Consider the following 23,643-nt stretch of genomic DNA (forward strand, 5'->3'; position numbering starts at 1 on the left):
GTTATCCACTATATAGCGGAAGCAGTCGTATGACTGCCTATAAACCAAGACTGGATGATTCTTATGGAGAGAGGGGATTATGGCTCCCTTAAGTCTTCCCATCCATACTGCGTCTGCTACTATACTCATGGGCACCTGGTAACAGAATTCTTTTCATTTAAAATTAGACCAGACATGCCTATACAAGCTGGAATTTCTTTGAGGATGGCATAGCTAGGCAAGACTTCGCTGGGTAAAAAAAACGGCTTGATGGCTGGGCCCAAAGGGTGGTGGTGAATGGAGTTAAGTCCATTTGGCATCTGGTCACAAGTGGTGCTCCCCAGGGCTCAGCACTGGGGCCAGTTCTCTTTATCAATGATCTGGACAAGGGGATCAAGTGCACCCTCAGTCAGTTGGCAGACAACACCAAATTGGGCAGGAATGTTGATCTGCTGGATGGTAGGAAGGCTCTACAGAGGGATCTGGACAGGCTGGATCCATGGACAGAGGCCAATTGTATGAGGTTCAACAAGGCTCAATGCCAGGTCCTGCACTTGGGTCACAGCAACCCCATGAAACGCTACAGGCTTGGGGAAGAGCGGCTGGAAAGCTGCCCAGCAGAAAAGGGCCTGGGGGTATTGGTTGACAGCTGGCTGAACATGAGCCAGCGGTGTGCCCAGGTGGCCAAGAAGGCCAACAGCATCCTGGCTTGTCTCAGAAGTAGTGTGGCCAGCAGGACTAGGGAAGCGATCATCCCCCTGTACTCGGCACTGGTGAGGCTGCACCTCGAGTGCTGTGTTCAGTTTTGGGTCCTTCACTACAAGAAGGACACTGAGGTGCTGGACTGCATCCAAAGCAGGGCAACAAAGCTGGTGAAGAGTCTGGAGCACAAGTCCTATGAGGAGTGACTGATGGAACTGGGATTGTTTAGCCTCAAGAAAAAGGAGGCTGAGGGGAGACCTTATCACTCTCTACAACTACCTGGAAGAAGGTTGTAGCCAGGTGGCTGTTGGTCTCTTCTCCCAAGTAACAAGCAATAGGGCAAGAGAAAATGGCCTCAAGTTGCGCCAGAGGAGGTTTAGATTGGATTTTAGGAAAAATTTCTGCATAGAAAGGCTTGTCAATCATTGGAACAGGTTGCCCAGGGAAGTGGTTGAGTCACCATCCCTGGAGGTATTTAAAAGACTTGTAGATGTGGTGCTTATGGACATGGTTTAGTGGTGGACTTGGCAGTGCTAGGTTAACAGTTGGCCTCGATGATCCTAAAGGTCTTTTTCAATGAAAATGATTCTATGGTTCTAAGGGGTCATGAGCAGAGGCAGAAGCATCGGCACTTGTAGGGACATAATGAGAACTGACCCAGAGAAGCTCTTGTTTCCCTGTGGATTGTGTTTATATCCTTGTTGCTCCAGTGTGCCCAAACTACTATTTAAACACTGGTTCGTTTTTATTTTGCTCTCTATGCAACCATGTAGTTGCCCTGAGAATTGTTTCCACTTGTGCAATCTCCATGTAGGCTTGTCATCCTGTTTTCACTGGAAAGCAACCACTTCCTAAATGCTCTGTGACTTGGGCTGGGGTACACATCTTAGGTCCATGAGGATCTGTAGAAATAGGTCCATGACTTCAGGGTGGTAAGGGACAAATCCTCAATGGACTTAAACCATGTAGCTCAGTCTTTGCCCTTCCAGAAGAATGGGAAGGAACTTAGTCAGCCCTTCCACATGATAAGGCCAGAGGAATGTTTAGCCACATTTATTTTCGCTCTTCCCTTAACATGAGGTAAAACAGGTAAGAAGCCTCTTTCGTTGCCTGAGCCTGTCTGCCTCCTTCATGCTTAGGTTGTCACAAGCTAGTGGAACGGTAGCAGGGCAGGGATCATCAGCTGAACACACAGGGTCTCAGGTATTTGACTTGCAAATTTGCAAAAAAGCAAATAGATGAAATCTGAACTAAAATGACTTGTTAGGAACAGGCAGTCTGCTTGCGAAAGAAAGGGAGGTACAGAAAATGCACCAAAATCACAAAGTAAAATAATCCTACAAGAGAGCACCAAGCTATTTAAAAATCTGATTTGAGCTTCACAGTTAATGATGGAGGAAGCTGAAGGCAGAATATGGAATGCAAGAATTCAAGAAATGGTAGAGAAAAGACCACAGAAGTTGGGAGCGGTAGGGAAAATTTTTGAAGCAAACGCATTGGAAGTATTGTACATTCCTGGAAATAAGTCAGGGATCCGTCATGGCATTCTGCTGTTGAAAAGCATGGAGAAAAGGAATTGTCCCCTGCTCTGAGGCAATTCTGTTCTTGTCAATGTGACATAGCTGTAGTAAACAGTTCACAAACTCAACTCACCTCTTTAGCCACCCTCTGTCTATCCCTACATCACCAGAAGTTTTACCTCCTTACGTCAGTTGCTCCTTTCCCTCTACATATCGCTGTTCTTGGCATGGTCCTACTTCTCTTTATGGCATAGCTAAGTGAATTCTTAATAGTCCATTGTACATCTAGCTTAGCTCCCATCCTTACTCCGCAGCAGATACTAATGCTTTCATACTGCTAGTTTTCAGCATAATTGTCTCTAGCGTTAGCTCGGGACACAGCAATGACGTATGTTCCAGCTTGTTGGCAGAATGGGATCTGCTCTTTCCCAGAAAGACAGGTTGGTCCCCAGCCTGCAAGTGCAGTGCTGTGTCCTCTGTGCATCTGGTCTTTAAACCTAAACTAAGGGAGAGTTAATGCAGAAATAAGTACATAGCAGCTAAGTTGGCTGTTAAGGAGGTTAAGAGGGAATCTGTTTGAAACACCAGGCAAGCCAGATGGAACCATCCCTCTACTGACAGTACACTCAAGGTGTTTTGTTTCAAAGCAACTCAAAGAATTTCTTTGCATTTTTTGTGAGATGGTTCTGAGTAATGAGGATGGAGGAAAGCAATGAAATTCCATTTAATCCCACGGTTTTATTTTTCTTGGTGATACCACTTGTTTTCTATGCTGAATACACTTAATCTTCAAAAAATAGTTGCCAAGGTATTATATCCCGAAGATGCTGGTTTTGTTTGATACTTAGCTTGTGCTGGGTGTGAAGTGGTTAACTGAGCAGTTATTCTATCTTGCAAGTTATGGACATCTGTCTAGGAGAGTTAATAAATTAGCTTTCAAGGATGGTCTTGTGGTTAAAACGCTGGGCTGAATCTCAGGAGAATCTTTATTCAATTTTTAGCCCTATCTCCAATTTACTGTGTGACCTTGGGCAAGTCATTTATTTTCTGTGCCTCTCTTCCCCAGACATCTGTTTATTCCCTCCCATATTTTGTTTGTCTTGTCTATACGGATTATAAGGATTTCAGGACAAAGACCCATTTCTCATAAGGGAGGGCATTCACACCATCTGCTACAGAATAATTTAAGCATCCAAGTGAGGTGTTTTGAATGTCTCTCCTGGAAGTGTTTATCTCTCTTCATTGCTCCTTGCTATTACAGGTGAGCAAATACTGTGACTACACCTAGCTTTGTGAATGGTGTCTAGCATCATCCTTGTGTTACAATACTTTGCCCCACTCCTGATCAGGGACAGTCACTAATAGCTGGGGTTTATTCTATGCCATTAGAGACTGTTCAGGTGGGCTTTGCAGAACAGCCAAGAAGTGGGTTTGTAGGTATTTATGAGAAATTTTACTAAGGATTGATGAGCCTTCTGAGAGGGGAGCATAAAAGTGCTGGCTTGGAAATATCAGGAAGCAAGTAATGAATGCCAGCGTGATTGTAAGAACTCTGAGAGTGAGCAGAGCAATGGGCTATGTCACTCATGCTTTATCTTCTGCTTTGGTTGAAAATGCTCCATGGCAGTGGTTGTCTTTCCCTTGGTGATTGTGCAGCACCTAGCACTGCTAGGTACTAGGCAATGACAGGGAAACTCAAAATTGGTGATTCTGATGAAAATAATTATTTCAGTAGCCTGTTGGTTACAAGAAGGATAGAGACAATTGATGGAAATTCTAAAAAACAAAGCTGAGATGTCTGTATATGAGTTAAGCTATGGGAGCTAGAGGAGGAATACAAAGGGACCAACAGTGTGATGGAAGACAAACCAGTCTGGAAAAATATGTGTCTATATAAGGATACAGATGGAGAAGGTGTACATCAGGGATGGAGAAGAGAATGCTGTCACAGCAAGGACATGAGATGTCCATGGGCAATAACTTTAGGTGTTTGGCTAAAGCAGAGAGGTTAGTTTTTTCACCATACCCAGTTGTCACTAGACACTCTAAGGATTACTGCACTCTAACCAATATTAAGTTATGCCACTAAATATACCATCCTTCCACTTAGGTGACCTGGCTTTTAACTTTTGAGATATATATTCCATTTCTGTGTACTCTATCTGTGAAATGAGACAAATTTGGAAGAAAACGTCTAGTAGCACAAAGATTTGGGTCTAGTGAGGTCTAATCTCTGTCAGAGTGGGGATTTGGTTGAGTTGCTGCCATTAGCTACTGTGTTCAAAATGCTGAAGTGGGCTTGGAGTATGTTAGTTTTAAAAATATGTTCTGTATTTAGTCTTTTCTCAACTTGTAAAAATGTAAAAGGCAAGAATTCGTGCACTTGCAATGCTTTTCCACTTCCTGCATGCATGTCAGCTCAATTTGGTTTCCACTGCCTCCCCGCGCCCCCAGGCTGCTCCAGCGGCTGCCCTCGCAAAGCTGTCAGTTAGAGTTAGGCTGCTCGGTACATTCCACTTGGCAGGTTGTGTTCCCTTCTGCACAACCCATGTCCCCTTTTTCTGTATCACATTAAGTAAGAACTCCCATCCTTCCTCACCACCCTCATTCACCTTTGTATAAAACCCCTTCTGCCCTCTGTTGTTGTCATTCTCCACAGGGCAGTTTTAATTTCAGAGTCATAGACACCTTTAGAGGGGATGGATCAGTGGTTTTCCTTCAGTGACCTATGGGGCTAGGTCTCCTGCAGAGGAAGCCTACAAAACTTTTGGGGCTGGAGAGCTAGCCTTTAGCCAACTGATATTAGACAGAAAGACCTGTCTCCTAAAAGCCTGAAGGGCCTTCTGCATAGCCTCTCCTGCCTGTCTTACAGAGCTGTGCAAGGTGAAGCATGGGCTTTGCTGTGTGTTCCTTCCTGTGTGATGTCCCCTTCAATTTGGTCAGTTTGCTTCAGGTTTTCTTGACAGTATTTTTCCACCTCCCTTCTCGTACCAAGTTTCATGATGGAGTCTTCATGAGGTTTGGAAGAAAAAAATACTGAAAATAAAGCCCAAGAGAAGGCAAATATAATTTTTTTTTTAGAAATTACCAGACTACAGATTTGGAGGGAATTGTAATGGCAACTTTGGGAATCTGCCTGTCTGTTTTACCTTCTTGCTTACCTGATTTATTCTGTACCATTCCTGTCTTATCTGAGTACCTGACATACAAAATCAATAACAAATAGGTGAGGTTTCCATGGATGTATTTGTATTGAAATTTCAAAGGTCACATCTAGATGGGGTGACGAAGCATTATATTAAACAACTTTTAAACTAACAATTTCCAGTCCTGGTATTTATTAGTGCAGTGTAGAACAGAGTCATGTGTCAAAAATACTCAGAGTCAAGAAATGGTATGATACTGTCTGAATTAAGTTGTTTCTCAAGGCTAATTAGTAGTGACTCAGCACCACACCAAGAGGGTTATATTGTTTCTTGTTGCAGAGGTAGCTTGGGCACTGCTGCTCTCGGAGTCACTTCATCATATCTGCAGCCTACTTCAGCAGCACTTCAGCATATCTGCTTGCTTCTCAAGAGATCTAGGAGCCAGGGGAGCTAGGTAGTCTTTACCATTACCTACTCTTGCAAGCCTGGTTGCCTCCTTTGTGGGTACAGCCTCAGAGATCTTGTCCTTGTGAGAGAATTTCAGCCTAGTGAATCAGTTTCCCAGTGGGAATGGGTTGCGTTAGAAAACGATAGCGAAGCTCTCGCAACAGAACCAGGACAGTGGCTGTACATTTCTAAGGGTAGTTGGGTGCAGTGGTTAGGAAATAATACAGAAAGACACTGTATATTTCTAAGCCTGTAGAAGTAGGAGCATATACTTCATGTTGTGTCTGCTTTTTACTTGTATTTTCCCTTTCTCCATAGCCCTATTGCTCCCTTCATCTTCACCTGAAGGTCTCTGAGAATCCCTATACCTCAGGAAACATCGCCAGCCGAGACACTGCCCCCAGTATTATTGTAGCTTCAGGTATGAAACATTTAAAGATCTCCTGTGTATGATGTGCAAACACTGACAAAATCTTGAGTTTGTCATGGGTGTGGAGGGTGTTGAGTGGGGTGTCACACCACCAGCTGGAAGAAAGGAAGGAAGGCTGTCAAACAGAAGTCCTTTTGGACCTTCAACTTGTCATGTGTTTTTTGTGGAAACGGACATTCAAACCAAAGAGATCATTTCTAGTCCTCTACTCCCATGAACATCAGATTGAAACCAGGGCATTTCAGTTGCATGTGCAGGTGTGTAGAGCTGTATGCACTGAATCTTTCATATATATTTTCTTCAGATAGAAAGTCTTTCCCTTACCTTACCCCTCTTTCTCTCCCAAAAGTAAAAGTTCTATGATTACAAAAGGGAAATAAATACATTTACTCCACTGATTTGTCAATTCTGCTGTTTCTTATGTTGCATCACTAATCAATGCTCATCTTACAGGTAATGTAGGCACTGAACTGTCAGACAATGATATCAGCATGTTTGTTTCTTCTGATGCTGGGAACACTTGGAGACAGGTAAATGACACAGAATCACAGGTTTAAATAGTAATCATAGGAAATTGTCATAGAAGTAGATTCAAAATGTTGCTTATTTTTTGTTTCTTTTGGTTCTGAGTAGCTTTTTGCTAATCTATACAAAAGGAAAAACTTTTATTCCCTTCTGAGAAGCAGAGAGATGCACAAAGCAAAAGACTGAATATGTCATTAGACTTCATATAACAGAAAATTATTTTTATAATTCCTCTTGGAGTTTTACCTCAGTTTAACCCTGTAGCGAAGCATAGAAAAGATTAAAATATTAATATATATGGGAAGAGTATGTGTTTCCTTTTACTGTTGTACAGCCCTTGTACCAATCAAACCATTTTTCTCTTCATCTGTGATTATAATTTCCATAGAATTAGCAGTTGCACTAGTCTACTTCTCCCTCACTATGTGTGGGACTCATTTCACCTAGGTTGAGTTGTCCAAAGTTCAGTGTCCATATAAACCAGTAATTTTGCCTTGCTTTTAATGGTGAAAAAGTCAGAATTCAGTTCATCCTGTTCTGAAGCAACCTATCTCTCCATTAATTGCAGAAAGAGACTGGATGATGAAGTTAAATCAAGTGCCTCATATTTAGTGAAATTCCACCTGGTAACAAACCATTGCTACCCTTTATATGTGCTTATACTCAGAACAGGAAGTTCTATTTTTCCTATTTTCTGGATAGGATATCAAGTCATGGAGAGGAGGAGTGACTTTCCTAGACTGGCAGGTGCTGCTATATAAACCAGAGAGCAGATGTTTGCAGAAAGCCAATACAAAAAAGACACAGGAAAAGAAAAATCTTTTTAAAATATTTGATATTCTAAGAATCTAATTATTTTACAATGTTTGACCAGCCCTCATTTTTCTGTCTATATCACTTACGTGAGATAGGGCCAGATAAATGCAAACACATAAAGTTCTTCTTTAAACATAAATCTGTCACCGAACAGAGGGAAAATGTTGATCCTTGTAAAAATTCATGTTTCTAACTCTCCATTGAGCAGAGACAGAATGCATTTTCCAAGGACCTGGGAAAAGTTTAAAAAAAAAACAAAACCCAAGAACAGTCTCTATACAGTAACTTCCTTAGCAAATACCTGTCCTCTGTCATGATTGTATTAAAGAACTATGACATTTTCTTGATACTAAGGAAAATAGATTTAAATATATGCTTTTTTTTTTCTTTCCCCCCACCCAGATCTTTGAGGAAGAGCACAGTGTTCTCTACCTGGATCAAGGTGGAGTACTGGTTGCCATGAAACACACATCTCTGCCTATCAGACATCTCTGGTAATGACTGTCTATGCTAAATGACTGCTGTCCCTCTTTTCAGATGCCAGGAAGTAGGCAGTTAGGCTGCATCCAGACTTTTCTGTAGCTACAATCTAGAAAATATCAGTTAAGACACTGGCAAACATTAACACAAATAAATCTAAGAAATCCCATCAATTCCAGCTTATATAGCTTCAGTTTGGCCAGATCTGAGATATTGTCAATGTTATTCTACAATTTTCCTGGTTTACCACAACTTGACTTCTTGGGTTTGGTTATGTATGTAATATGAATCTGAATTATGTTTTTGTCTCTTACTAAGTTGCCACAGTACTCTTAATTTTCAAAATTATTGATGAACTTGTCTTCTATGTGGCAACCAGAATTTTGTTGAATAGATTCAGGGTTGTATAGCCAATAAGGCAAAAGTGTCCCTGCTAATTAGCACTCTTGAGTTTATGTGGTAGGTAGAATATAGTTTTGTGATGTTTTGCATGATTTACTTCCACTACAGTCAGCGTCATATCAGTATCGGGCACACACAACCCCAAGTCTGAGGAAACGATGAGTGGTTCCAAGCTTTCACGTAGGCCTACCACAGGGAAGACTGCTGGTCAGAAGAGGCAAAGATCTTGTGCTCCAGAAAGCTAACCTCCTTAGAATGTCTTATGCTGGGGACCCAAAAATAAGATGTTCAAAATCACTTGTTTATTTAAAAAAAATCCTAGCCCTAGGTTACCTTTTGTCCTTAATGCATCAATCTCTAACATAACTTTATTAGTTTCCACCACTTAAGTACTAGCCATGGGTTAGCAGTATGATGCCAAACAAATTTGATCCCAAAAAAGTAGCTATTTAAAGGACTAAAAATGCAGTATCCAAGATCAGAAGCAGCTTCCTGCTTCTCCATAGCAGCTGTAGTGGCCTAGAGAGTCTCTTCAAGTAAAGTAGGAGGAAAGTAAGGGAAGAAGATACTAATTCTGCTTTCTCCACTAGGTTAAGTTTTGATGAAGGGAGATCTTGGAGCAAGTACAGTTTCACATCCCTCCCACTGTTTGTAGATGGAGTATTAGGGGAACCTGGAGAGGAAACTCTCATCATGACGTAAGTGAGCATACCTTCATGTTAATGTTGATGGGAACTACACCGAAAATATCTTATGAGGGTTGTTCGTAACATAACAGCATTTCTGACTGGGGACAAAACCAGGTGCTAGCTGAAACCAGGAGTATGCAGTCTTCTGTTGCTAAATCCTCAATGTTTATTTGTGATATTATTGAGGGAGTGACAACATGGTTCCTTGCAAGCTGCAAAACCGCTATCACTTAGCTTATCAACATGAAACCTGACTCCTTAAATTGAATGTGATTTAAAGCAGAGTTACTCTGACAGATGAATATTTGAAAGAAAAATGGTGAGGTATTTTTATAGCTGTGTTTTGCTGCTACTTTTTTTTTTTATTTTAACTGAGACACAGGAAAATGAAGACATTCTTTTGTAAAAATGAATGACAAAATGTTGCTTGGAGGCTGACTCATGAAAAATTACAATTAGTTTCAACGTGTATGCTGAGCTCTGCATGGTGCATAAATCTGGATTCACCCTGCCAGAAACTGTGACATTTTACCTGAGATCAGATTTGCAAAAACAGGAGGAAAATTTAGTTTCTGTCTGTAAAAAATGGACTGACCTGTAATAAACAGATTATGTGGCCTGGAAACTAACCTGAATTAATAGAGATGTACGAAGCACGATCCCTTCAGGTTCTGATTTTAATCCATGTGGAAGGGATTCTCAACACTAACAATTGAGATATCAAACTCCTATAGGTATAACTGTCTACAACCCCATGTCAAGTCTTCTCTGTATAGTCATTTTGGGGGTTGGCATAAGTGAGAGTATCTTGATCCACAGAATAAGAGCTACATGCAATTTGTAAGAGGGTTGTAGCTATTTAGGAGCCTAAGTCTGACTTTCATTAGGTCAATCAAGTGAAAACCAGTAGGACTGGCAGTCCTAAAGCAATTAATCTCTGTTGGAAATTTGTGGGTGACTGTACCTCTGTAACTACCAGACTCCATCTGGTGCTACCTTTTACTGTATGCTCTTTCTGCTGTTTCCTGTAGCGTGTTTGGACATTTCAGCCACCGCTCAGAGTGGCAGCTGGTGAAAGTAGACTACAAGTCAATTTTTGATCGGAGATGTGCAGAAGAGGACTACAGGCCTTGGCAACTCCACAGCCAGGTGAGAAGAAAGGAGGCTGGGATCTGACCTGAGGTGGTCATACAGTTAAAATCAACATGATCCAATGTCTTTTCCTGTTAGGTTGGTGTATTGGATTGTCCCTTACTGGATGGGTCTGTTTTGTTACGTAGGCACGTTGGCCTCAGGTTGCACTCTCTGAGCCCCAAAGGATGAACAGCTGCCTTTTGGGTTTCATTCTCCAGGCAGGCAATTACCTCAGACTTATCCAGAGCTGAGGAATGCAACAGCAGAAGCATTGCTGCTGAAAGAGGCCTGAACTCCTTCAGTCTTACATCTCCCATCCAATTTCCCTGTCCTCACCTCCTTTATTTTTCTCCATCCTTCTGTGTCCTCAGAGCCAGTGTCTTAAGACCCTTCTAGTTGCTTCCACAGTTGTTTCTCCAAATTCTTGCCCTCTTAGCATCATTTCTTACTTTCTTCCTTGTCCATTCTCTCTCAGCTGTGATGCTTCTGCAGTGGGAGTCAGGTACTTTATTCCTTAGTCCATTGGGCCCCCATGCTCTGTACATCTGCATCCTTGTACCCTGGATGCAGCAGCCGCATCACTCCTGGAACCATTGTTTAAGTGCCAGCAAGGTAATGTGCTCTGCACAGTGCCTGTGCCTGCCTTGGGGCACCTTCCCAGCTCTGTCGAGTTTGACAAAACAGCCTGTGTTATATCAGGTTAGAATAAAATATGGGCCAAATTCTGTGGTTATATAAACACTACAGGCTCCACTAAAGTGTAAAGCGAGAACACTCATTTATATCATCAAAGGTTGTCTTTCTGTATATATCTCACTGGGCAAGAATTTAATAATGAATATGAAATTAAAGTAGCTTGACTCAGATGAACTGCTCACACAAGACACAACTCCACTAAAAATACTTGTTATGATTTAGATCCTTCGATGTTGAAAATCAATACTGCTTCCTGAATTTCAAGGAGGCACAAACATTTTACACTAGTTGCCATTTGGACCCTTCTGTTTCATGGACAAATCAAAGCCATTAAAAGTTTCTCTTTCCTACAGCGATTTTAACAGCACAAAAAGTAACAAGTGAAACCCCTCTGTATTTTGTTCTTTGCTTTCTTGTGCTTGCATAAGCAAAAATGCTAACGCTTTTGCAGCATATCTTTGAGGATGTTGGCTCTGGAGCTTGCAGAACTATTTTTAGGAAGGTTACTGTGGACTCTTGCCTTTCGATTTGCTTTCCATTGAGATTACAAGGCTGAGCCTTGTTCCTTAGATAGAAATATTTAGCAGGGTGCTGAAGATAGGAGTGAAAAGACAAGGAAAGGTTATCATCCATATAACAAGTCAAACCCTGTAAAACCTGAACTCATAGCCCATGGAAAGTATTTACATATACATATATTGCTAGTTTCCACTGAACAAAATTATTGCCAAAGAGATCAGACCAAGAAATAGACTTGCTCTGTGTCTCAGATTGCAGAGGGATCAGACTATGTTTCAGCTGCTGTGAAACCTATCTATAAATGAGAAATAGGCCTGAATCAATTTCTCATTGGCTTTGGAACAAATTCAGAACTGAATCAGATACATAAGTAACCTCAGATCATTTCTTAGTGTGTATTGGAAAAGCTGGTTTAGTTTCAGTTAAAGCTTCGGTAGCTTTAATTAGCTTCAGTGTACTGACACGGTATTTGACTTCCCGTCCTCTTCTCTTGAGTCACAGCTCCCATTGCACAGGCTTAGAAAAATTGGGTGATACAAGTAGCCTGGTGGGTGTCAGAGAAAGATATTTTTGGTTTTGTTTCTAGGGAGAAGCTTGCATCATGGGAGCAAAACGGATCTACAGGAAGCGCAAGTCAGAGAAGAAATGCATGCAAGGAAAATATGCTGGGGCGATGACCTCGGAGCCATGCGTGTGCACAGAGGCAGACTTTGACTGGTGAGCAATGAGCACAAGAACTGTGTGCTCTCTACCACACCAATGCAGAGCTTGCTAGAGAGGCTGTAGGCTTGCAGAGAGTAGATATTAATAAACATGTAACTGGCTGAACAGGTTGCTCCCTGATGCTGCAGGTATGTCAAAAGAAAGAAAGATCGAATAGATATCTGTAATCTGCTAAGGCTCCCACAGAATTGATTCTGAACAGACTCTTTTCCAGGTGACATCTGAGGTCTCTGCAGCATTAAGATAAAAGTTCCATTTACACATCTAACATCAGCAATGACCAGGGATGGCTGTGAAAGCAGTATGTAAGACACATAAAAATAAAATAAATTCTTCATAAATATACATATACACATATATATGTGTAAAAGTAAATATATGCATATGCAAGGTAGGCCTTCAGCTTCTGGAAATCAAGTATCTAGGGAATTCCTGGGTCATTTGTTATACATGGACCATCATGTTTGATAGTATCTAACAGACAGTGCCTTCATGATTTGGGTTCATCTCCTTCTGAAGCTTTTTCTCATCTGCTGTCTGCTAGGAAATAGAGTCCATTGGTGAGTTATGAATGGCGTGATAAAATGTTTGGCTTCTACTTTCATTTCAAGATTCCTGCTGACTCACAGCAATTTGCACAAAAAAGGCAGAGAACCACATTATTGAAATCTCTCTATCACCTGTTTTCTCCAAGTCTGAGACAGTCCTGAGTTATCCCAGAAGAGAGAAATGGTGGCTCTTTGGCAGTGCTGATAAACCCCCTTTGTGCCTCACCAGCTACATCTATGCTATGTTAACATGTACCCTGAAGAGGTTCATCTCATAAATATTTTGTTTCTTGCTATATGAGTTCACTCCAGGACCATGGAAATTTACAGCATTTCCCTTCTCACCCTCCCATAACTATAGTTACATTGATTTTTCTATATAGAGTCACAGAATCACAGGAGACTTTTCCATGTGTCAAAAAAAGTAAATCATCTTTCACCACATAATAAAAATTATGAGCATACTTGGGCACTGATTCTCTGAATATGGTTTCCTGATGATTTCTCTATCTTCCAGTGAGTTCTCTGTTGGGGAGAAGATACCTCAGTTCTGTGTGTAGTTCATCGTGTAGGTGCCCAAAGGTCCTGGATTTCAGCTGTTTAACATACCTCTGGTAATGTAAAAAAGCTAACCAGAAAAAAAATGCATAGGAAGAAATTCCCTGAAGATTTTGACCTTCCTACAGGGCGTGCAGTACAAAGCTGTGCCAAGCTTGAGCCCAGGCTCGTGAAAATAACTGATGGGATTGACTCATGGTCAATCCGTTAGTGGTTAAACCCCTCACACTCGTAAGGGACACACACTCAGGCAGCACTTCTGATCAAAATATGCTTTCATTCCATAACTTGTCACTTTCTAAGAATGCATGTTTTTATTTCATTAAAATTGATTGTATGGTTTGCTACTACAAAACTTTGTTGCTAGGTACAGAACAAAAGTACCATGGTGACATTTGCTGGGGGAAACATGCTTTTATTTCTTTTACATTCACTTCAAGGAAACTTTCTCCAAAAGGTCTGCTGGGTTGTGAGAGAATCTCTAAGAGAAAGCTTGTATGATTGGGGATGTACGAGAGATGTTCACATTTAACACACTCAAGAAGATTCCTTAAATCTATTGGAAGAGGTAGAATTAGGACTTTGTGAAAGTCATCTTGTTAAAAGAAGCCTGAGAAAAATACCCTTAAAAATACTGCAGGTCTCTGCTGAGCAGGCTGATAGAAAGCCTTCCTGACCTAGGAAGGCCTTCCTCTTGATGGAACCAGTTTTGGCTTAGAGCAGACTGTTGTGATCCCCTCCAATTCTCTCTGAGCTCTTGATATTCCTACAGTCCTCAGGTCTGAATTTTTACTTTATCCATTTCAGCTTCCTTCCCCAGTGCCTCTGAGGAAAAAAGACTGAAACATTGCTTTAAGTATTCAGTTCAGAAATATTTACCAGCAATATTCATCACTTATTTATCTACTTAATACAGTCAGGAGTATAGTTATAAATAGATTTACCAGAGAAGGACAGAAAAACCACAGGCAACAGGAGACAGAGGTTTATCAAGGAAGGAGAAAAAGAGATGGCAAGAGAAAAGCAATTCTGCTGGCTCTCCTGAATTTCTCAGCCCAGTTTTATTGTGCTAAGAAAGGCAAAGCTGCTGCTGCTGCACTGTAGCATTCAGTGCCTCTTTGGACTCTGCACCAGGCTTTGCTGCTGATGCACCCTGCAGAAGCTGGTCCAAAGAGACATGTGGAGGAAAATCAGTGAATGAATTCTTGCTGTGGAAGGATGTCCTCTGTGAGGTCCTTCCTGCAAAAGGAGGAAGCACTTTCATCATCCTCATTCATGACATTTCATCAGTGCTTTTGAATTCTGTATTTCTCTTTTTGCTGGGCAGGACTCCTAATTGAAGGAGGTTCAAGGGGACGTGTATCCCCCAGGCAGGGAGAAGCCCCTTAGCTGACTGCACTTGATTTTGCAGTCTTGAAACAAACTGGGTGGCTTTTTATATTAACATCAATGGTCACAGGACCCAGGCTTGTATACAGAATTAAAGAAGAGAACAATCCATGTCCCATTTAAAGCAGGACTTACTTTGTTGTTTAGACACTGAATTTGTATGGAGAAAATTTCATTATCTCAGCTTGTCAGAGCTTGGAGTAAAAAAAAAATAAAAATCTGTGTGGTCCCGTAAAGTAAAAAAAAAAAAAAAAAAAAGTGTTATTGCTGTTAATCCTGCAAGTGCTTTTTTTTATCAGTTTAGGGGAAAAAATGCCAGTTACAAAAGACATAAAGATTTTATGTTTTTTTCTCCTGGTAATATCATAGAACTCCAGGTTCATTTCACATCTGTATTCAGCCCATGGTAGTTCTTTCTCAGAGAAAAGGGCACATTTGTTTATTGTTTTACACAGCAACAAAACCGAGTGACATTAGAAATGACTGTAGTTTCTCTGGCCTTGGGAACCCGAACTCTTCTGATAGTAGACATCTCTCATCATGGGCTACGAGCAGAACGGGCTGGGGACAGGGCTGAAGCGGCAGGTGCTTGTGCTCCGTGCAGGGGCTGAGGCTCACAGCCAGAGGGCAATAGTGCTTCAGGAATTGGGGGAGTGGAAATGCGCGGAAGCCCTCGGCAAATCTGTCCTAGCAACGGCCTGGAAACGAGATTGTCCTTCTTCATTTAATTGATTTGGGTAAATGGATGGCACCGTTACTTGTGTGTTATTAAAGCATTAATTTACCCGGTTTCCTTACATTGTGTTCCTTCCTGCCATTTGAGCATTATTACGGCAATATCTCTTCAGTAGAAACACCTCCCAGACACAGATGGAAAACTTTGGTGGTGTTCATCCTTCAGCTACCTGTCTCCCTGGTTCTTTAATAGAAACTTTGAGTTAAGTGTCGCACTGTCAGTCCTCCCTCCGAACCCATTGTCATTAATACTGAAGGCTTCTCCCATCGGTATTGCCATATCTCACACCTTTGTGGGAAGTACGAGCCTGTTGACACTGGTGCTAGTGACTTTGGATAGCCAGAGATGCACAAAGGAGCCTTAGTGCAATTGAGAATCAGGCCTATTTTTATTTCACTGATGATATCAGCGAGGATTTGGCTGGCTCTTTTTTTATTGTCTAGCACTTAAATTACAGACCTGCCTGCTAGGTTTGGTTCTTGTGCTAAAACAGAGTCCTGCATCATGAGAAACTGTTCTGAAAAACCGTGGGGAGGCAGAAGGCAGATATTGAATGTGATTAGACTCTGTGGGCTTCACGTGTTACCACCCACTACTTCAGGCGATCATGCAAGTGCCAGTTCTGAAATACACATGCATTTGCACCCTTAGGTTAACTAACTTTGCTTTATAGTTGAAAAAAGCTTGGTTGGCTAATGAATAGTAATTTTGAACGAGTTTTTAGTTCATTTTGAATGCATGTGGAAAATGCAGATTTACTACACAAAGTCTACAGTGCATCTCTGCATCTTTAAGGGCCTAGATGTCTACCAGGCATGGATTTACTGGAAAGATTCTCGGGATTTTAGGTTCCTTATTATCATAAGCTAGTATGGCTTGTACTCCCAATACTGTGATGCAATTATAATCATATGCCTTCATAGATCCATAATTCAAACTGCAGCTGAATCCATCCTTCTGTGAGATAAATCCCAAGTCAGATCCTGTATTACTGGGAAAGCAAGCACAACTCCCCCTCAACAGAAATCTACACTTATACCATGCTTCAGTATTAGACAATGATATTAAGAGAAAGAACAAAAATGGTAAGACTTTACCACAGCTGTGGTCACAGTAAATTTTTTCCACAAGGGCTTTTGAAAACTGTAGAACAAAGGTGACTATAATCACAGGTACCTTGATTCCACCCCATTTAATGTCTGAAAAGTTAGCAAAGCTGAGCATACAAAAACACAAGTAACATTTTCAGTTTCTGGCATAGCTGACCTTAAGGCGAAGCTGTTACTGTTAAGGAAGTCCTGTGGTTACATGTTGAGTCATGTCTTGATTTTTAGAAGGTTTGAGCATGGCAGTTATTCCTATATCTTAAAACAGTGGGGTTTTAATAATTTCACGTGAATTTACAGTTCTTCCAAGGCAATATGTTTGTCAGGTCCATATTCAAACTATAAACTTCCTTAAGGGATTCCTTTTCCTTTGATTATTACCTGTGCTACAACTAATCTTAGATAGGGAAATTCACCATGAGCTTTGAGCAGGGATACAGAACTTTTGGAATGAATTCATATTTGTCTCTAATTACAGAGAAGGACTTGCAATCCTACTTGACTAAGACAAATGGGGTTCCAGTTTAAACCAGTAAAGGTGGCTAGCATAAAACCATCATCAGTAGGAGCCAGATGATAGGCTGCTTCATACTGATAAAACAATCCCTGCTGGTAAATGCTCTATTCTTTTGATAGGTACATTATCTATTTCACCTGAGTTCTTTTCAGGCAGGCAGAAAATATCATCAATATATGCAAATTCCAATTCCCAGTTACCAGGCAATGACTCGGCTAGTTGATTGCAGTCTAAAGCTGATGCCTTTCCTGTCTCCAGATTTTGCTATACTGGCTCGTGCTATGGCAATCCAATTGATGCTAATGCTTGTTGATTGCTACAAAGCCTGTTGTGCCAAATTGTAGGCAGCAATTTGTTGTCAGCATCAGTGTTCTGCGTGCACCAGCCTGTAGCCAAGGAATTCATTAGATTCTAAGACTGCGGAGGTGAACGGGCGGCTGGTGCATCTGTAGAGAGATATGGAACAGCAATTCATGTCGTTTACTGGGATGATATTTCTGTAGGGCCTTAATGAGCCAGATGATTTGCAAGCCTGAAAATGACGCTGTGAAATTTCTGTGCTTAGAACTATTTCTGCTGTGGAAAATCTTATGATTTGCATTCTTTTGACTTTGAGAAATATGATCTAAGTGTAGTCAAACGTAGTTAAGTTGATCTTGTCTTGTCCAGATGTGCAGGTACTAACAGGAACCAAAATTATGGCATGAGTCTAGATGCATGTATAGTAAGAAATCCCAGACTGACACTACTGCGTCAGATTGGACTGTGGGTACTGATCCCCTCTGAGGCAGATTTCACTGTATTATTTTGTTTTGTTTTCACGTAACTGATTACAGAACGTTGTGTGTGTACAGTGTTACAGCTTTTTAATTAGAGTAACACAGGATAACTTAGGAATACAGTGCTGCAGAGTGTTGACAAATGAATTACAAAAATAAAGGAGTCCCACTTGTATGTAAATATTTGTTTTCTCTAAGCAAATCAGAATGGTGTTATTTTTCATTATAAAGTGTATTCTGCAGCTATAGTGTTCCTATTCCAACAAGGATGATTAGAGAAGCACATGGCAGTGGGAGAACAGGCTGGCTGATGCTTCCAAAGCAATTAAGCAACATTCAGTCACTAGCATCTGAGTAAATAGATTGATGAAAATTCAATCAAAAAACTGAGGAAAAGACCATTCAGGTCATCTACATCATTGCTGTTTCCTAGAGTATGTTCTCAATTACTTGTTTTAGACATCCCAAGCACCACATCTGCCAAAATGTTCCTTTGGAACAGTCATGCAGTCTAGCGGATGTTTAGGAGTTTTCCCAAGTGATATGCAGCTTTAATTTTCTTTTGCTTAGTGTCATCTTTATAATTTCTCTTTTTTAGATTATGTCAAAACATATTTTTTTTCCTAATTCAGCAGGAAAAGTTGCACGCAGAAGTAAAAAGCGGTGAAAAAATTCTTCTCAGTGTCCTGCTTTTGATAACAAGTATAAGAAATTTAATAAAAATAAATTGCAAAATATTATCTTTTTTTTCCTTTGTCTCGTATCTTAGATCAATACCAGACTTCTTAAAATTGTTTCATAGTGATTCATTAAATTTTTGTTTTAAGGCATCATGCTTTGGTCCAGAAAGAAAAAAAACATTTGAAAAAATTCTTCCATAACGCTAAATATTCTTGTGGTTAATATTATTCTACAAATAGCATTGATCACACTGCTGCCTATTAGGAGATGCTGAACCCAGTAGCCTGATAGAGGCTGCTGGAGCTCTGTGCCCCGACCCAGGCAGTAGCAAGGTTTGTTCCTGATAGACACACGGTACATATATGCATATGTACATGGCTGGTGACACAGATCAGCACTAACAGAAAACACAGCACTCGCACAAACATCGGTTGCCTTTCCCGTTGATGATCTGGTAGCTCTCACCCCAGCCGTGGGCTGATGGCTCTCCTGTGACAGCCCTGGGAAGAGCTGGGGCAGGGGCTTTGCTGGCTCCGACCGGGTTAGTGAGGTTCCTCTGCCTCCTGTTTTTCCTCTCTGCTTCTTTACATATACAGGGTTGAGCCTTTAATCACATAATCTCATGCTACCCTAATCCTTTTTCCTTAGAATATCAGGCTACTTGATACCAAGACATTAAAGATAATAAGCAAAAAAGTGCTTTGCAAAGAAGTACCATTTTAAGATCAAGGATGATGTTGCACCTAGAATATTGGAATGGAGTTGGTGGACTCTCTATATCAGTCCTCAGAAATGACATCCCATTAACTTCTCTGTTATGGGCTATGGAGAGAGCTTAGTAAAAGGAATAAGAATGATTTTCCAACCAAACAGTCCTCATTACTCAGCGGCTGGAAAGTAAAACTACATGTGAACAGAATACTGATTAGAATTTTTGTTTGTTTATTTATTCCACAATAACAATTTTTACAGAGTCTTTGTTTACCTGGAATCAAAACCAGTTTGGACTGTTGTTTATTTTTAGTGGAACCAAAGCAAATTTAGTCATAGCTAAACCCAAATTGGAACAAAAGATTACAGTTTGACTCATTGTTTCTAACACATGATTTTTGGTAGCATTTCCTCTTCCAAACAAAAATAGAATTGAAGATCACAGCCGCCTTTTCCATTACTAAATACACTGTTAATGCCTTCAGCCAAGAGCTCTCTCAGGGCTGTAAATTTTCTTTTACAGCTCATGTGATACACTTTCCAAATACAATTAACTCTTTAGCACTTCAGTTTTCTGAGATATGACTGAGACAGCAGTGATTGAACATCGCTTAGATCTCTGGCTTTTATAATATTTGAGGCTAGAGTGAACCCGAGAAGCACTGTTAGACTATGGAGGGAGAACAGATAATGCAATAACTCATGAACTACCCAGTCTGGTTCTTCTCGTTTATATTGGGACATATGCATGGTAAGTCTACCCCCCAAAAAAAAGTTACAGTGGGGTGAAGAATCTGTTATTACGTCAATAAAAAAATCAGAAATTCTAGTAGACAGGTTGAGGAAAATCAAAACTTGTATCAATAGTAGAGAGCATAAGCTAATACCTGTATTTGTTCTTCTGTTTTTTTATGTGACTGTGTCTTTTAATGCTAAAACAGTGATTATGGATATGAGCGTCACAGCAATGGGCAGTGTTTACCAGCTTTTTGGTATAATCCATCTTCATTGTCAAAAGACTGTAGCCTTGGACAGAGTTACCTCAACAGCACTGGGTAAGTGGCGCACCAGATTTTTTTTTCAGCTAAACCACCCATATGGACTTTAACCTAGTGATAACTACAAATTGCATTTGCTATAGGTGTCTCAAAGATGGCTGAAACCCTTGGGACCTCTTCTTCTTTAAGTTTGTTAGTGTGCACAGTCTGGGCCTCCAGATCTCCATCATGTGTGGTCCAGACCTTTCCCTGAAAAACGATGCCTTAAAGAAACTTGGGGGGAAAACTGTAAGGCAAAGGCCAAATCATTAAAGTCTCTGAAAAGAGTCCTCTTAAAATCATATGGGATCAGGTGAGGCAGAAAGGGTGGAAAACAAATTAGAGGAAAGAGATTAAACTGATATATATGTGAACAGAAGCAATAGATTGGCAGCTAGCCCAAATGCTGACTGGTTTTGGCCCTCTTGGAAGTCAATGGAAAATGTAGTTTAAGTTAAGATACTGACCTCAAACTTCATTTCTGATTGAAGTGATTCAAGCAAACAAAGGAATCCAACCTTTTTTTTGGCATTTTGTAGACTCAAAGATAGGCAAAATTTGCTTTTTTCTTCAACTGTCTCATTTATGTAGCTCTGGAGGGTTGCATCTATAGAGTGAGTTGCCTCACAGCTGGTGAGAGGTGGGTAGCATGTGAGAAAAGCTGTTTAGCTATGCCTAACAGTGTAATAATTGAAAACAATTCCATACCATACGTGTATAACATTTATTTATAACTTTATAGTTATTTAACATGTAACATAGGTCATCATATAATTTTATGTTTTATGCAGTTTATTAATATGTGGTACACAGCTGTGCTATGCAGGAAAATGTTACATGCTATTAACAACACTGTTAACTACTTGTGTGTTAGGCACATGAGGAATGCTTGGCTGAGACAAGTGCTAAAATATGTCTGGAAATCTGTTTTTTTCCAATCTCCTGAGTCTAAAGAAACCTCAAAAATATTTCCCTGTTCCCAGTTAACCCTTTTATGCTCCTTGTCAGCATTTTGCACAGATTTCTCTTTTCCTTTGCAGATACCGGAAAGTTGTTTCTAATAACTGCACGGATGGTGTGAGAGAACGGTACACAGCAAAACCACAGCAATGTCCTGGCAAAGCTCCCCAGGGCCTTCGCATAATCACATCTGATGGCAAACTGACAGCCGAGCAAGGACACAATGTCACCTTCCTGGTGCAACTGGAAGAGGTAGGCTCTGTTTTTATGTTGCATCCCAGGCCCCATTGGCTGTGTTCGAGTCTGATTAATGTCAGACAGTTTGCAAAGTGGTGAGGAGGTGAACCAAGAGAGTGTGGGATGAAGTCAGATCCACGATGTAGCTGGGGTGGAGTTTGCTCCAATATCTAATGGCTGATGTATGGAGATGATGAGACTGGAAGAATATTGTGGTGCATAGGGTAATAGCTGTGAGAAGTTGATAAAAACTGGGAATGGGGTTTGTTTGGGAATTTCACGGTAGAACTAGAGAGTGCAGGTTTGAATCCTGATCCTCAACCTTAACTGTGCTTTTGGCTTCTTATTGTGTTTGAAACTGTATTTCTATTTCTACTTGCCACTGACTTTCAACCAAACATGGCTAAAAGTAGATGTGTAGATCTGTCCCCATTGCACAAGTTGGTACATATTGTTTAGGCGTTTGTGGATGAAATCTCAAGATGTCAACAGCAGCATTAAGTCTGAAATTAATTGCAAATGTGAAGCTGATTCAGACTCTGATCAGAGCCTGTGTTTTTGTTACATCTGTAACTTAATTTGGTATTTCACTGTTCTACTCCCTCCATTTCTGAATCCTTAGAAAAAAATGTTTAAAATCTTTTCACCTGCTTTTTCTTCTCAGCACTTCTTTATCTACATTTAATTGTAGGCTCTCTCAGAATAAAATTCACAAAGTAACTATTTTCTCTTTTTTACTAATCCAATTTAATTTCTTTACACTTCTACCCTTTTTCCTGTGTAGCTGGCCAATAAATTCTAAAACAGCTATGCTTTTACAATAGGGCACAATGTACATCCCTTTACAGCTTAGAGCATTCATGGAAATTACTTCTGATCCTCTCCATAGTAAATGTCATCTGTAGTGAGGAAAGAAAAATGAGGATGACCTCTGGAGCTGAGTTTTGTAGAGGGTGTTTTGGGGTTTTTACATCTCTCTTATTGATGCATTCCCCAGCAAACAGGTGTCCTGATTTTTAAAGGCAATAACATATAATAAATCATATCTAACCTGAAGCAGTTGTTTGACGTGAATGGTCATTTCTCCAAGATGTGGTCACTTTACTTCAGTAATGACAGTCATACAACTTTGCTACTGTAGATGCTGTCATAACAGTACAAACATATAATTTCATCTGGATAAATTATGGATTTCGGTGTTTAAAGATGAAGAATAAAAAGTCCAAAACAAGATTCAAAGTCTTCAGGCTTTTAAAAAAATTAAAAAAAAATAAATCAAGAAAAGTGTTGTTATTTACCCCCAAAAAACTCAGTCATACAGGGATCTGCTGTGAATTGTTCTGTCTTTTCTGTTGATTCTGATCTTTTTTGATAGCCCTGCTTCAGTATTCACCAGAGTCTGGAAGCAACACCTTCTCTGTCAGGAGATGGATTCTTTCTCATGCTGTGTATCAGGGAGTACGTAAAGTATGTTTTGATAAGTGAGCTGGCTTCTGATGAGATCTAAAGGGGGGGGCGTCTTTCAGTATATCTGAGAAGGAAGAGGTTAGGAATTGCTCTGAGGGCTGAAACAGTATTGATCAACCTCCAGCCTTTCTGATTCTCTCCCTGCTAGATGAACCTTGACCTCCTGCTCCTAGCTGTGTCAATATAAAGAGTTTTCAGAGCAACAACAAAACATTTGTGTGAATTTGACCCAATCTGACAATGACTTTGGGCTGATGTTGCAGCAAAGAAATACTCAACAAAGAACAAAATTTGCCCAGCTATATGCCAGCTGCAGGAGAATAAACTGTGGTTATAGTGACATAATTGTACATGCACTAAAGCATTTACTGAATTAACTGTTTCAGTAACAAAAATCACACAACTCACTAAAAAAGTTAAACAACCCAGCAAAAGAACAATCACCCTTTTATAGAATAGATATTGATTTCAGAAAATCATAGAATAATTGATGTTGGAAGGGATCTCTAGAGATTTTTTCCCTTCTCAAAGGAAAGTTTATTTCCCTTGCAAACAAGGCAGAGGTATCACAAAACAAGAACTTTCCACTTTCTGTTTAGTTCTGTCCTGCACAGGTATACACCATACAATCCAGGATGTTCAGCATCCACAGAATCTGTGCCACTCCATTTTTGCTGAAGATAAGTCATCATGCAAGTTAAAAAAGGCT

At 40.4% G+C, this 23,643-nt stretch overlaps 1 protein-coding gene across 3 annotated transcripts in view; it reads left to right on the forward strand.

The window, feature by feature from the left end:
* SORCS1 (sortilin related VPS10 domain containing receptor 1) overlaps positions 1-23,643 on the forward strand; it is a 301,203-nt gene that overhangs the window by 236,854 nt on the left and 40,706 nt on the right. For all 3 annotated transcript variants that reach the window (XM_075757978.1, XM_075757976.1, XM_075757977.1), the window contains exons 11-18: positions 6,113-6,215; positions 6,678-6,754; positions 7,968-8,059; positions 9,038-9,145; positions 10,168-10,285; positions 12,072-12,202; positions 20,175-20,288; positions 21,311-21,482. In XM_075757978.1, coding sequence (XP_075614093.1) covers positions 6,113-6,215; positions 6,678-6,754; positions 7,968-8,059; positions 9,038-9,145; positions 10,168-10,285; positions 12,072-12,202; positions 20,175-20,288; positions 21,311-21,482 — 915 coding nt within the window. The remainder of the gene's footprint in view (positions 1-6,112; positions 6,216-6,677; positions 6,755-7,967; positions 8,060-9,037; positions 9,146-10,167; positions 10,286-12,071; positions 12,203-20,174; positions 20,289-21,310; positions 21,483-23,643) is intronic.

The sequence above is a fragment of the Balearica regulorum genome, chromosome 7, assembly GCF_011004875.1.
Source record: "Balearica regulorum gibbericeps isolate bBalReg1 chromosome 7, bBalReg1.pri, whole genome shotgun sequence".
NCBI lineage: Eukaryota > Metazoa > Chordata > Aves > Gruiformes > Gruidae > Balearica > Balearica regulorum.